Consider the following 16,100-nt stretch of genomic DNA (forward strand, 5'->3'; position numbering starts at 1 on the left):
TGGAAACTTTGGAATCAAATCATGAATTGGATTTTTTTTTTTTATGAAATGAGAACTTGCACTAATCCTTAAGAACTTGGTTTTCAACTCCAAATAATTCAATTTGCATGATTTCTTCATCTCGAATTAAATTCTTGAACAAAATAAATGCTCAAAAATTCAATATCATTTGACTGAACTTGAACACTCTTGAATTGATTCTTAACCACTTGACAATCATCACCACAATAATAAAGTCTTGATTCAAACCTCTGAACCCTGATGAGAAAAATCACCTGAACTTCTTGATCCTCAGACCCTATCTGATAAAGAAACAAAAATAAAAACTATTTTTTGAATTTTGATTAATGGTTAGTGAAACATAATAACTAAAAATGAATAGAAATATGATCAAAGATGTGCCTGGTGATTCCCTTGCAGGTGAGCTCAAAATGAGAGAAGCGCAAGAGGGCCTCGCACATGATCTTGATGTGATTTAAACAAAGTCTGAGACGCGGGATCTTAGGGTCAAAAATTGGGGTATGACACCTATGAATACGAATTTCCTTTCAAATCGAGAAATAGTGGGGGCACTCAATGGAGTCACATTCTTGTGATAAGAAGCACAGAATGCAGCAACAATGTAGAAACAGAACTTCGACGAAGTAAAAGAGTAAGAGTTTCTAAATACTATGGGCCTGATTATGCAGCTTATAATGTAGAAGAAGATCCAATAAATCTTCAAGAAGTCTTATCATCTCTGGATGCAGATTTATGGCAAGAAACTATCAATGATGAGATAGAATCTCTAGAATCTAAAAGGACTTAACACTTAGTAGAATTGCCTCCTGGTTATAAACCAATTAGTTGTAAATGAGTTTTGAAAAAGAAACTAAAACCTTATGGAACAATTGATAAATACAAGGCTCGCCTTGTAGACCAGGGATTTAGACAAAGCAAAAATATAGATTTATTCAACACCTTCTCTCGAGTCACCAAGATTACATCCATTAGGGTACTTATTCCAATAGCTGCTATTTATAAATTAATAGTACACCAAATGGATGTTAAAACGTTTTTTTTAAATGGTGACTTAGAAGAAGAAATCTATATGGATCAACCGGAAGGGTTTGTGATACACGGACAAGAAAATAAGGTCTGTAAGTTAGACAAGTCTCTATATGGATTAAAACAAGCGCCTAAACAATGGCATGAAAATTTTGATAACTTAATGATATCGAATGAGTATAAAAGTGAATGAATGTGACAAATGCGTTTATTACAAATTCGAGAATCGCATCTGCACTAACAAATGTCTCTATGTAGACGATTTACTCATATATGGATCAAACATTCAGACTATTAATCATGTGAAATCATTGTTGTGCAACAACTTTGATATGAAAGATCCAAGAGAAGCAAGTGTGATTCTTGGTATCAAGATCACGAGATCCGAGCAAGAAATTTCTTTGGATGATTCACACAATGTGGAGAAGATCTTAAAGAAATATAAATACTTTGATTATAAACCTGCCTGCGCACCATATAATCCAAGTGTGAAATTTTTTAAGAACACTGGTGTAAGTGTAGGTGACAAATAGAGTATGCGAGCATCATTGGCAGTCTTAGGTATGCCACTGATTGACTAGACCCGACATTACATATGTCGTAGAATTGCTATGCAAATTTACAAGTAAATCGAGTAACGAACACTGGCAAGCTATTGAGCAAGTCATGAGGTTCCTTAAAAGGACCGTAGATATCGGCCTATTTTATCATAGATTTCCTGATGTACTTGAAGGATACAGTGATGCAGATTGGAATACCATGTCAAGTGATTCCAAAGCTACTAGTGGCTATGTATTCAACATAGTTGGAGGAGCTGTATCTTGGAAATCAAAGAAACAGACTATCCTGGCTCAGTCCACGATGGAGTCTGAAAAGATAGCATTAGAAAATGCTAGTGAAGAAGCAAGTTGGTTAAGATGCCTGCTAGCTGAGATTCCTTTATGGGAAAAATATATGCCAGCTGTGTTGATCCACTGTGATAGTACCGCGACTATTGCAAAAATAGAGAACCGTTATTATAATCGTAAAAGACGTCAAATTAGAAGAAAGCACAGCACTGTTAGAGACTGTATCTCTAAAGGAGCTGTGAGAGTGGATCATGTACGCACTGATGAAAATTTAGCAGATCCTTTGACGAAAGATTTAGCTAGAGAGAAAGTCTATAATACATCATATAAGATATGACTAATGTCTGTAGGAATATGAGTTGCTCATGATGGTAACCCGACCTAAATGACTGGAGATCTCAAGAAATAGGTTCAATGGGTAATAACAAGTTGTGAGTAATATGAGGCGATCATGCTAGAGTAAATAAAAGAAGCATGAATCCTAAAGTAATAAGAGGATGAGATAATAGAAACTCTTAATGAGATATATACTCTGTATGAGGGAGTATCTAGGATACATGAGTACTCTTGATAGACTCACCTATGTGATTGTGGAACTGAGGCTGGTTCCTATGGAATTTCTAGGCAGAATTCCTAGAGCCTTCATTAATTGGGATACACGTGCAAGGCCATTAAAAGCACGAGCTATCAAGAATACACCTTAAGAAAACGTTGTGTGCGCGTCTGATGTCTGAGATAGAGTTCAAGATAATAATGTCACTCTTGTTGAATCGAAATCCTACTTGCTACGCAAAGGTTCAAGTCGTCGACACCTTTGCTTATGCACAGTCTTAGAAACGTTTGACGTTATTCTGAAACACTTTTTTAAATTCAAGTGGGGGATTGTTGGAAAATTATGTCAATATTCCAAAATAGGGAGATGAATTGAAAAAGTTCCTAAGTCAAGTCCCACATTTTGTGTTAGTTGAAAAACTTCCTTAGTCCCACATTGCTTAGATTAGAAATCTTGGCTAGTTTACTTCATTATATAAGGAAGTCACTTGTTTCATTCCAAAACACACCAAAAACTTATTTTGAGTTTTTCCTTCCTCACTCTCATAACTCTGCGTCTTTCGAATTATCGAAGCGCCAACTTCTCCTCCTTTCTTTCTACTCGTTGAATTTTCCGAGTACTTTCTTGAATTCTCCTTAGCGAATAATGTTAATTTCTACTCATTTGAGTTGAGAAATTATCAAGTATAATTTTTTCTTGGATTCTCTTTAGAGAATTATTGAGATTTCTCTTGGTTTGAGAAATTACTACGACTGGTCGTTATACAAGATACTAAGATGGTATTTATACCATATTTGAATGGTCTTAGTACCATCTGAGGGTGTATTTCTAGACCGATTATCTACCGTGCAAGTAGTAATTGTATAGTATAGAACTGAGTTGTTTTATCTTGGAGGCGTCGTGGTTATTAAGAGTTGCTTTGCATAATTTTTGCAGTACCGCGAAACGTCATAAAGAAAGTGTACCGATCCGCAATTTCTCCGTGGGATTATTTTCTAAAACCGAAAAACAACAGTTTTCAATGTCAATAATACAATTACCACTATTAGATATGTGAATCTTGCACCCAATTGACTGAATTGCTCGCTTTATGTTTGTGTTTTCATTTATTATCCTTTTCGACTTAGTCATAGCTGACATGTTTAACAGTTTCTCACGATGCAATTCAACATTCAGCATTCTATAGTATTTGTATTTTCTTTAAGTTTCCTTTCTTCCACTTCTTTAGCCTGTTACCATCCCACACAGGGAAAATCCTAACTAATCAACAATTCAACTCATTTTGGACAAAATATAAACATTATAGATTTGCTCTGATAATTGATAAGCTTAAAAATCGTGTGTGAAGATAAGTAATGGCCATCCATAGATGGGAAAATGCAATGGCTAGAGTAAAAATTAGAAAATTAAGAAATATAACTATTAGAATTTGGGTTGAATACAAATAAATATCACATTTAATTCCAAGGCGATGTGTTCTATGAACAATTTGCTGAAGGATCTGCAAATGATGAAACAGAAATACACACTAACTTAGAGGGCCATAGTACTAAAAGAATGTTGGAGATCAAAATCTAAACTACATTATCCACCTTTTAACATCCATGAAATAAATGACTATCTTTAATTAAAATAAAATATATGAGGGTTATTAAAAGCAAACCTCTTCACCAGAGACATATATAACTGGACATGTCGTGCCGTCACTGCCATTGCGTCCATGTTCTTAAGAAATCCTTAGACAATGGATCTAGAAATCAAGTAGAACAATGTGCTGCGAATAAATTCAATGGATCCCTATGGTGCTATTTGAACTCACCAGTTTATGGCATTTCACAGTAGCATGTGTAATCTGCTCAAAACTTTCAGTTAGCAGTCCTGTAAGGTGACCAAGTTCACATTTATTAGTACATTCATTAGTACATTTTTGCTAGAAAACGTAGATGTTAAAACCCACCATTTGCGGTTGTGTTTTATAATTATTTTTGACCTGCAAGAAAACATCAAATTAGTCAGGTGATTGCTAAATAACTCACTTGCGGGGTGTTTTACACCTCACAATGCAGTTATTTTTTATAAAAAAAAATTATATTTTTTTCTGTCTCGCAACAGTGAAAGAGAAATTTAAAAATTTTGAAAATAATTTTGCCAGGTGATATTCACCCCGCAAGTATTTTTGAAAAAAATGGGGGGAAAATAAAAGCTACTTTTACTGATTTGGTCAGAGTGGAGGTGAACATTGAATGCTCTTTTATGACACATTGGTTGCGGGGTGCATTCCACCTGGCAAGTCCCAACGTCATTAAACTTTGCCATGTGATATTCACCCGCAAGTATTTTTGAAAAAAATGGGGGGAAAATAAAAGCTGCTTTTACTGATTTGGTCAGAGTGCAGGTGAACGTTAGATGAGCTTTTATGACACATATGTTGCGGGGTAAAATGCACCTCGCAAATGTTTAATAAATATTACACACTTCACCTTACTTCTCACATCTCCCACCCTATCTTATCTTTCTCTCATTTTCTTCCCTCACATCCCAATCTATCTCATCTCTCTCATTTTCTTCCCTCACATCCTAACTTATCTTATCTCTCTCACATTTCCTTCATTTCTAGAAAAATATTTTCTCCACAAACACTATATCTTCTATTTTTGACACAAACAAAAATTTCATACTCAAATATCTTGTTGGATTTGGATTTTCTTTCAATTTTTTCATCAAAGCCATCTACTATAAGGTACACATCTAAAATTAATTTTCTGTTATTTGATATTGTGTTGTATGAAGTGTTTAGATTATGTCTTTATTAGTGAAATTTGTATGATAAAAATAGTGATGGTTAAATTTGTGTATAATATATTAAAAAATTTGAGATAAATTTTTTATGGTATTGAGTATTAATTTGTTTAAATGATTGAATATATGTTGTTATTTTGTTAGTTGCATAGAATGTATGTTTTTAGAATTGGTAAAAACTTTAGGAACCATTAACAATAATTTATGTTTTTAGTTTTTTGTTAATAATAATTTTTTTAAGTTTAATATATATATATTTTTTCGTTTTTGACAAAAATGAATTATTAAGACAGAATATTATTATTTTTTATAGAAATGAAATATTATTTTTATTTTTTAAAAACACAATATTATTACTATTTGCAAAACAGCATATTATTATTATCTTTTAAATCAAATTATTCTTATATCAAAAACAATTTTTTATAAGAAATAAAATATTATTATTTATTATTATTATTTAAAAACAAAATATTTTATTATTTTTTAAATCAAAGTATTATTATATTTTATAAAAACATGATATTATTATTATATTAAAACAATTTTTATTTTTTTTTAAAGAAAAGAAATATTTGCAAGGTGAATTTCACCCTACAAATTTTTAAATTTTTAAACTTTGTTAGGTGAATTTCATCCCGCAAGTCACTGAACATATGCACGCATACTCTGCACCAACTGTGTCACCTGCTCTGAGCAACCTGTTTCACATTCCTGCAAGTCTTGGAAAGCGTGTTTGCGGGGTGCATATAACCTGACAACGTTGCGGGGTGGAAATTACCTGGCAAAGTTGCGGGGTGTATTTTCCCTTGCAAAAAGTTGCGACTAACGTTTTTGCAGGGTGAATACTCCACCTCGCAATTGCTGCGTTGCAGGGTGATTATTGAATTTGCGGGGTGGGTTTCACCTGGCAAATTTGTGTTTTTTTTTTTTGTAGTTCCAACACCAATGTCAGTTTCTTGCATCATGCCGACATCATTTGCACCACCACCTATTGCTAAAGTGGTCTTCCTAGTTCATTCTTTCACTAACCTTGTTACCTGTTGTCAAATGGTCCTACCAAGGCCTTTTGCTTGGGAGATACACGAGAGCAAATAACAGACGCACAATCAACAGCTAATGCCAAAAACTATAGTGTTTGATATCATCTTCTAAAGCATATGTTAAAGTGCGCAACATGTGGGTCCTTCTCCAGCTTCATCAACTATGAGACATTGGTGATTTGAGTCAGAATGTTGATTTGAGAAGTATGCCTAACATTAGATGAAATCTGACTATTTTAAACTATAGTGTTTGATATCATCTTCTAAAGCATATGTTAAAGTTTTTCCATCAATAATTAATGCATGCGCAGCATGTGGGTCCTTCTCCAGCTTCATCAACTGTGAGACATTGGTGATTTGAGTCAGAATGTTGCCTTTGATTATCTGAGAAGTATGCCTAACATTAGATGAAATCTGTCTAAATAGTCAAAAATTCTTAATCTTAGTGAAATGAATACCTCTTTCCCATCATTGATTACTTAATCTGAATTTATAGTAGAGATACATATTTGCTTCATACCATGTTGAAGCAAACTACATGAGTACCTACACCATTGAAAAACAAACAATTATCCTCCTTATTACTCTTCCGAATCCAAATTTAGATATGTCTCAATGTTAATTAAATCTCTTTAACAAAGAATTTTGCTGGTATTTCGTGACTAGAGATTATATCTAGTTAATTTAACCCGAGAGGGTTGGTCTAGCGGTGGAGCTTGGGCTTTAAGGGCGTGCTTCCCTTGAGGTCCTGAGTTCGAAGGAGCCCGGGGCCAACTTTCGGAGGCTACGTGGGGAGCCTAAGAAACTCCTCTCGGGTGGATTAGTCGGCACGGAAGGAAAGATACCACTCTATTAAAAAAAATATATCTAGTTAATTTATTCAAAAAAATTACATATAACTTAGTTACTATGAAATTTTCAAAATTGATAATTATTTCAAATATTCTTTTACTTTAATGACTACAAATTTAAATAAATAAAATTTAATAATAATTATTCAAAATACATTTTATTTGGTGAGTGTGCAAACTTTAAAATCTATTATTCCTACTTCAAAATTAATGGCGAATATTTTATATTTTTATTATATAGAATTTACGAAGAGAAACAAAAAGATAAATGCGGAAAGATATATGTAAAACAAAGATATATGATATAAAATATTAAAAAAAATTAATCAAAATGAAAGAATATAATATAATAGAATAAAATCAATTTAGCTGATATTAATTTTATAATCAATACTGCTTTTTTTAGCTTAATTATAAGTGATGATATAAACAATATTGTGTGTATGAAAATAAAATTGATTTGCTTTGTAATAAATTTATGATTTGGTTGTTACTATAAATATTCTACACTTATAAATAATAATTGAAAAAGTACATAAAAATTCTCTTTCACGCCAAATCTCATAATTATTTAGCTTGCTAAGTAGCGGTTTGGCCATAACTGGTTTTGTGTGGGTTCGAAAACCGGATTCTACCGACTCAATTTATTTATTTATTAATATTATGAATTATATCACACTATCTTGGCCGAATATTATATCCAAGAAGTGGTTAGATTAGGGTTTCATAGCTTGCTCTCTTCAAATATCAACCCAACATCTTCATTCAATTCATTCTGTCATCATCCCCTTGAACTCTAGCAGCCGTCACACACTACACCTCCACCATCGGCGAGTAAGTTTCAATCCTTCCATGAAAGCTTCTTAATATCAAAAAATGTTCATGGAACCTTCTTCTTTATCGCAACATCTTCATGAGGTTTTGAAAGCTCTAATATTTGTAATTTGCTCTAATGTTTGATGCTTGAAGTTAGGATTTTGGTTGCAGTCTTAATCGTTCTTATCTTTGGTTAGAAATATTATGTTTGTATATTTTCAGATTTCTAAATATTTGTTTTTTGTTTTTTCTGGTATGTTTTAGTTTTTATGTGTACAACAAAAGTACTTGGCATCCAAAGCTTCGGCAACAACTGCTATTATGAGTTAGTGTAGAATTTGTAAATTTTTTAAAATTTGTTGGTGTTTGTACCATATCAGTCATGTTGTTGAGTTAATCATCTTAAACTATTACAAGTAGTTTGTAACTATAAAAACCTGAATTTCATGTAAGTTTCCTTTTACTATGATAAATAAAATACTGATTTTAGAGTGATTACCCATTCAACCCGTAAAACAGTTTTAACCGGAATTCATTTGGAAGCAACCGTGGTTTATGCTAGATTCTAGTTTTGGGACGGAAAACCGAACCAGTCCGACCGCTGTCCACCCCAAGTAGGAGCAGTTTCAAAATCTTAACCGACTCTAAAAGTGTAAATAAAATATTATTTCCTTCATTTTTTTCAATTCCATATCAAAAGAAAAGAAAATATTGCCTATCTCTATATATACATATGATAGATTTTGTTCTGTTCACATTAAGGATTGAACACTTTCTTTGTTGGTGCGTGCTCCGCGAGATTTTCCTTGTGTCTTCTGTAATTTAATTTTTCTTTTCTATGTATGTGCTTAGGTTTTTTTTTTAACTAATAAAACTGTCTATTTTGTAAACAGGTTTTCGGAAGCAGAGGGTTATTTGCAGACATGGAAGGAGATAGAAAACCTATGCTTTTGTATTTCACTGGTAAAACCCTAAACACCCACTCCTTTTGCAGTCTTTCAAATCCATCCAAGTGCTACTCTATTTGGAATACAGATCCAGAATTGAAGGAGTCCAAACTTCTAACCATACAACATGGTTGGTATCTTTGGCAAAACAACATATCAAACTATGTTAGTAACTTGTTTCTTTGGAATCCTTCTAACCTTAACAAAATCATTCTCCCACCACTTCAACACAATGACACTATTTCTAGTTATTGCATTTTGTCATCCCCTCCATCTGTAAATCATCAAACGTGTTCCATTTATTTATTTTCATCACACTCCCCTTCAATATTCTACTGTCAACTTGGAGATCAACAATGGACTAAAGTGTGCTTTTATAACCAAATTGTGAGAGTTTTAGCCACGCGGGGAATATCTCCTTTGGAGGGAAGGAAAACCTTTTTTATGAACCCAGTTTACTGCAACGGTTGCGTGTATGCAAGAATGTGTTGTATTATAGTAGTTATTCAGAAACTTCAACCTAATCGCTTTACAATAAACTGCACACCTGATATCATAAAAGAACCACCACCGACTTACTTGGAGCAACTTATTATAATACGCCTGATTGCATGCAACAATGTATTATATCTAATTAAAATTTTCAAAATGCTAGGTCGGGTTAGTGCAGTTTATGTTCACAAATTTGATTGTTCTCAACAAGTGTGGGAAAAAGTGGAAAGCCTCAAGGATAAAAACTTCTTTGTATCTAGTCTTAATTCAGCCTTTGCTTGTCAAGCAACCAATCCAGAAGGAGGCCGTATCTACATCGCCCTATCGAACTACAATTTTGTCTTTATTTACAACATTGAAGACAATTGTATTATGATTTCTCAACCTTTCTCCAATTTATCAAAAAAACGGTCTAATTCAAGATGGGTCATGCCAGATACGAGGTAACTATTTTGATACATTTGTTTCAAATATATGTTAGTCCTATATATATATATATATATATTTATATTTGGGCTATTTTTAATTTTATTATGTTTTGTAGGATGGCTGATAATTTCAAACAAGAAATTGGAAAATTTCATCAAATTAGAGAAAAGAAAAGTATATGTGATGCAGACAAATTAAAGGATGCTGAGGATAAAGCTAACAATGTATCTGTACTTTCTCAAGACATGGTTCAAGTGATTGCAAAACATATTAATGATGTGCTTGATTATTTGCATTTTCGAGCTTCTAATAAATTCTTTCTTCTAGCCGCACCACATATTCAATGGAGATCATCTTCTTCAATGTCAAGGTTTGATGATCACTCCATGTGTCCTTTATTTGTGTTCTCAAACGAAAAGGTCTTCACTTTTGTCAATCCAAAGCATGGCCTCGACTACAAATACAACATAAACTTTCCTCAATATTGGAGCTTGAACTCAAAAATTTGTTGTTCAAAAGAGGGTTGGCTATTACTGGTGGCAGTTGACAATAATAGAGAATCTCAAGGTTTCTTCAATCCCTTTACAAAACAAGTGCTACCACTTCCAATTGGGGAAAAACCAATCATGAATAACAGGTGTGTTGGCATGTCACATTCTCCGACCTCTTACGAATGTGTTGTCGTTGAGTATGATAAATTATCATCATCGGATCCCATGGAGACGGTATGTGTACATCGCCTTGGGGACAACTTTTTTGGCCTTTTCTCATTTGAAGAACGAAAACTTTCTCTCTGCAACGTAAGTCCCGTTTTTCACAACGGATCATTTTACTTTCTTACCATAACAGGAAAGTTAGCAGTATTACAAGTAACAGGAGAAATATATACTTGGAAACAACTTGAGGAGCCTGAATCTCCATTTGGCCATAACTTCAACAACTTTCTAGTTGAATGTGATGGCAATTTATTGGCCGTATTGAAGAATGATTTTGCATATGAAGTTGAAGTTTTCAAGTTAAATGAATCTACGATGACATGGGTCGAAGTTGAAAGTCTCGAAAATCACATGATTTTTATTGGTAAAACATCATTTTCTGCTGTGGCAAGCATTCCTGGAATGGAAAACAAAATTTATTTTCCTAGATTTTATGAGCAGAGTATTGTGTTTTATTCTTTAGAAACAAACAAGTACCACACATTCCAACATGATCAAGTGGTAGATTTTCATCATTGGAGAGAGCACTTGAATGGTACTTGGATTCAGCCAAGATGGGATTAAGTTTAAGCTCTCAATCACTAGTTTTAAGTATGTGAGTTTTGTCATTTTGTTCAAATATCTTTTGAAATTTAAACTTTTCATACAAATCAGGAGGCGATGATGCACAAATCTCAAATCGCTGATCAAATGTTTTGTTTTTGGTTGTGGCGAGATTCTGAAAAATGCATTTATATATTAAAGTAATTGAAATATTTTATTAAGAATATTTTTATTGATAAATAAAATTAATTGAAAATTTTATGTCCATTATGGTGAGTCGATTATTTTTAGTGACTTAAACGAAAATAAAATATATCTCCGTGTTTTCGTATGTCTTAATATAAAATATGTTTTAATTTGATCTTTATTTTTTACCAAGATTAATTTAGATTTGTCTCTAATTTCTTTTTACTCAAAAATGTCTTTCAAATTTTTTTATGTTTTGTTTTCAAAATATCAGCACTAACTTTAAAAATAATATTTGTATACACTTTTTTTTTAATAATTGTAAAGATGACCTCTACATAATTATCAAAAATGTCAAATGAACTGTATGTATATTTTTTAATAGTAAATTAAATTTTTATAAATTTTTTAAATAAAAGGTCAAGTTCAGAATTACACAATATTGTCCCTCTCCATAGTGGATTTGTTCATCTCTTACTCATACAAATTGTGCATTTTCTTAGGACAAGAATTATAAATTTGAAAACCTGCTGTGTTATTCCTTAGTTACGATTCTATTCTCTACGAACAGTATCTCATCTATAACCTTCAAAGTTCATCAGATCATGATGGATTTGACAAATAAGAATCAATTCAGTTTGCTTCCCTTTACGTACTTTGATTTCGGCTGGAGCTTGTGTCAATTTCGTTTGAAAGATCAGGCTTTTTCTATTGTTATTGTAAATGTGAGAAATTGGTAGTGGCGGAACGAGACAATTTTATTAGTGCGGACAAAAAAATAATGTAGATTTTTTTATTTGATTTGTTAACACAAATTATTTTTATAAATTTATATTTGTTTAATAGAAATAAGAGACAAAATAAGATTGATCAAAGTAAAAATGTATACCTCTAAAATTTACTAGTTGGGAGTTTTAAAAAAATATTTTTTAAAACGTTTGGGTCTTGAGAGTGCGCTCTTCTCAAGTTCGAAACAGGCTAGATACAAATTGCTTATTGAAAAAAATACTTTTAATGACAAATATTAATTTTAAGTAAATTCACTAATTGACAAAATTAGTTGATGTTGAATTTAGAAATAAAAATATTTAAACTTTAAATATTAAAGGAAATGATTATGAAAATATATGAATTAAAGATACAGTGAGACTAAGTAAATAATTATGGTGAATAAGTAAGTGCGAGTTATTGAACTTAATTAATTTTATGGGACTTGAAAAAATATTTAATAGTAGTATTAAAATAGCTTTTTATTTTCTTGTGGGGACTTGAGCCCCCAAACTGCTATATCCAGGGGCAGAGCTACAACCCAGCGAGTCCGGACTCAACCCCTCCTTTCATTGTATATTTCTCACGTAATAGTCGATTTTTAGACAACACCGTGGGTAAAATTAGTAATTTTTAGACAAAATTAAGGGCAAAATTAGTTAAAATAGGGTGAAATTTTTGGACAAAATCAAGGGCAAATTTTTAGACAAAATCAAGGACAAAATTAGTAGAAACAGAGTGTAAAATTAATAAAAATAAGGTGTAAATTTTCTGCCCAGGCTCCCTAAAATTTTTGGCTCCGTCCCTGGATATTAGATCGAACTCTAGTATGGTCGAAGGGTATTTCTTGGTTCGATAATTCGACATGATCACAACATATTGTCGAAGTATGTTTTCATGTTGTAGTTGAAGTATGCTAGGATTATTAACATGTTGAATTGGGTCGGTTGGCTATGTCCAGTTGTTTAAGTTAGTATGTTCCCTAAGTTAGCTTGTGCAATGGGTCTGTGTGTAAAAGCTCGTTAATTTAGTGGGTTAGTTTTCTTATAAATAACATATTAGTCTCTCATCATTGCATACTGCAAATCTTAATTAGGGTGAGAGAGGTTATTTGTTAGTCTGTAACACTTTTAATCTTGTTCAAAGAGAAAGTAAAGAGTAACAGTTTATAACTAATTCATTGTGTTCTTCTTGCTTCCCTCTTTTCTACCCTTGCGGGTTTCTTGCTGATAAAGAAATTGATTATAATTTATTATTTCAGCATCATTTACACAACAAAATGGTGTGGTGAGCGTAGAAAAGAATATTGTCAATAACGTATGAGATTGAAAAGTTTACCAAAATGAACAGTTTCGGTCTGTGGCGCTTGAAGATTAAAATCATACTGGTTCAACAGGGTTGGTTAGAAGCGTTGAAGGGAGCCACAACCATGGACGATGCGTTCACGGAGAATGAGAAAATGACTATGTTAGAGAAAGCCCACAACACTGTCTATTGAGCCTTGGTGAGAAGGTTCTTCGACAGGTTTCAAAAGAGACAACGACAACGAGTTTATGGTCGAAACTTAAAAGTTTATACATGACCAAATTATTGGTCAGTCGCCTCTACCTGAAGCAAGCTCTGTATTCATTCAAGATGAGTGAAGACAGAGTCTTGGTTGAGCAGTTGGATGTGTTCAACAAGCTAATTCTTGATCTTGAAAATATCAATGTCAAGATCATTGATGAAGATCAAGCCCTGTTGCTGATGTGTGCTTTGTTTAGATCACATGCTCACTTTAAAAAAACTTTATTATATAGAAGAGAGTCGATGACCTTTGAAGAAAGTCAATCAGACTTATATTCTAAGGATTTAAACAAACGAAAGGAGCACAAGCCATCTTTGATTGGTGAAAGCATGTCAATTAAGGCGAAATTCACAAAGAGTGATGGCAAGTTTGACAAGAGAAAAGGTAAAAGTAAGCAGAAGTCTTATAGTGGTTATGCATCCGGTATTCATTATTATCACTGTAAGAAGGAGGATCATACAATAAAAGTGTGCCCTGAACGCCTGAAAGATCATGGAGGTAAGGGTAATCGCAACGCAACCAATGTTCAAGATGATTTTGACTCATTTGATGTTCTTGTGGTTTCAAGTAGTGACTTGGGTAAGGAGTGGATTATGGATTCAGGTTGCATTTGGCACATGACTTTAAACAAATACTTGTTCGAGGAACTTTGTGATCAAGATGGTGGATCTGTATTATTGGGAAACAATAAAGCTTGCAAGATTGCAGGTGTTGGATCTATGAGATTCAAGCTCCAAAATGAGTCAATAAGGTTGTTGATTGAAGTCAAGTATATTCCTGATTTCATGAGAAATTTGATATCTCATGGTGAATTCGACAAGAAAGAATATGTTTTCCAAGGAGAGAAAAGTATCCTAAGAGTCACGAAGGGGTCAAACAAAGTCTTGAGAGGCGTGAAGAAACAAGGCTTGTATACCCTTGAGGCTGAAGTTGCAAGTGGTTTATGCAGGTGTTGCATCCACTAAACCTTTGTCGAAGACAGAAATTTGGCATGTGAGATTGTGCCTTGTCACCGAAATGGGACTGGTGTAATTGGGGAAACAAAATCTGTTTGGTGGAGACAAAGTTAAAAAGGTGAAGTTTTGTGAACACGGTGTACTTGGAAAATCTTGCAGAGTGAAGTTCAATAAAGGCAAACAAAGAATACATGGATCCCTTGATTACATTCATGCTGATTTTTCATCTTGAACGCAACAAACACCATTCTTGATCAGATCTCGTACCCTTTTTCTTGAAGTTGTCCTAGGCTAATCAAGTTGGTCTTCAATTCTGGGACAAAGAAGACATCAGAGATCTTGTGACTTTTATATCCATTGGCCTTGAAAATAATATTTCCCCTTCCTGCAACATTAATTTTGGAGTTGTCGCCAAACTTGACGGTGCTAAAAAAATACTCATCCAAATCTAAAAATACCGTCTTATCACCGCACATGTGATTGCTGCAGCCGGTATCCAAATACCATAGATTATCTGGAATTTCCTCGGTCACATTGCACACCATCAAGAGATATTCTTATTCTTCTCTTTCTGCAAAGTTGGTCCTTTCTCCATTTTGGCCATTCAAGTTAGTTTTACATTTGTTTTAATAATGACCATCTTTATGACAGCGATAGCACTCAACATTAGATTTTGGATGATTATTGTTTGAGTTATTACCTCCATTGTTTGAATGATTACCTCCACGATAGCCACCTCGACCTTTTCCTCTTTCTGAGTTGTCTAAATTTTGGTAGTTGGCAGGATTGTTGTTATGGTTGCTGCTACGACCATTATCGCCTCTACCGTAACCACCCCGACCTCTTTCTCTGCGCCTGCCTCGGCCTCCTCTAAAATTAGAGGAATTTGAATAAGTTTATGCTTTAAGTGCTTGCTCCTATTTGTTTTGGTTGCTGATTTTATTCTCATGAACCAACAAGGAACTTTGTAATTCATCAATCGTGAGTGAATCAATATCTTTGGATTCTTCAATGGAGCAAACAACAAAATTGTACTTTGCTGTCATTGATCTAAGGATCTTCTCAACAATGGTCACACCCTCCATCCTGTCTCTATGAATTCTCATTTTGTTGGCAATAATCATCGTTCTTCCAAAGAAATTTGTGACAGATTCATCCAACTTCATGCGTAAAGTCTCAAATTCACTCCGTAGGGCTAGCCCTACGGAATGTACAAGATTCAATGCCAACACCAATATCACCTTGATCTTCAATGTTTTCATCAACTATTTTGTTAGATAAAAGCACTATAGACCATTTCGTACTTGTCGGATCATTGACATAGAACACTTGTTTAGCTTGAGAGGCTAGAATGAAAGGCTCATCTTTGTACCCTACCCTATTGAGATCCACTTGCAAAAATCCTGACTTATCCATTCGTATGCCACTATTATTTTCAACCCACTTGCAACCAAATACAGGAATCTGATTGTGCAGAACATACAAGTGCGCTTGATCCCGTTCGACCATTGATATTGTCACAACTTTATTTCCAATTAG

The 16,100-nt window shown here is 33.5% G+C and overlaps 2 protein-coding genes across 8 annotated transcripts; one reads left to right on the forward strand and one right to left on the reverse strand.

Moving 5' to 3' along the window:
* Positions 1-7,761: 7,761 nt before the first annotated feature.
* LOC131596308 (uncharacterized) lies at positions 7,762-11,119 on the forward strand. Of its 7 annotated transcripts, none has more exons than XM_058868923.1 (4): positions 7,762-8,059; positions 8,851-9,034; positions 9,560-9,839; positions 9,941-11,119. In XM_058868923.1, exons 1-4 carry the CDS (start codon positions 8,018-8,020, stop codon positions 11,103-11,105), a joined length of 1,671 nt encoding a protein of 556 aa, XP_058724906.1. In that variant the 5' UTR covers positions 7,762-8,017; the 3' UTR covers positions 11,106-11,119. The 7 variants fall into 7 exon arrangements, with proteins under 7 accessions (XP_058724906.1, XP_058724903.1, XP_058724907.1 ...); XM_058868924.1 differs by having other exon boundaries at positions 7,763-8,059; positions 8,851-8,920; XM_058868925.1 differs by having other exon boundaries at positions 7,764-7,975; positions 8,851-8,920.
* A 4,068-nt stretch (positions 11,120-15,187) lies between these two features.
* On the reverse strand, positions 15,188-15,727 carry LOC131598484 (uncharacterized). The gene is made up of 2 exons (XM_058871079.1): positions 15,519-15,727; positions 15,188-15,431 (listed from the first exon to the last, which is right to left on the reverse strand). The coding sequence occupies exons 1-2, from the start codon at positions 15,725-15,727 to the stop codon at positions 15,188-15,190; spliced, it is 453 nt and encodes a 150-aa protein (XP_058727062.1).
* Between the last annotated feature and the right edge of the window lie 373 nt (positions 15,728-16,100).

The sequence above is a fragment of the Vicia villosa genome, linkage group LG4, assembly GCF_029867415.1.
Source record: "Vicia villosa cultivar HV-30 ecotype Madison, WI linkage group LG4, Vvil1.0, whole genome shotgun sequence".
In the NCBI taxonomy this organism is placed as follows: Eukaryota; Viridiplantae; Streptophyta; class Magnoliopsida; order Fabales; family Fabaceae; genus Vicia; species Vicia villosa.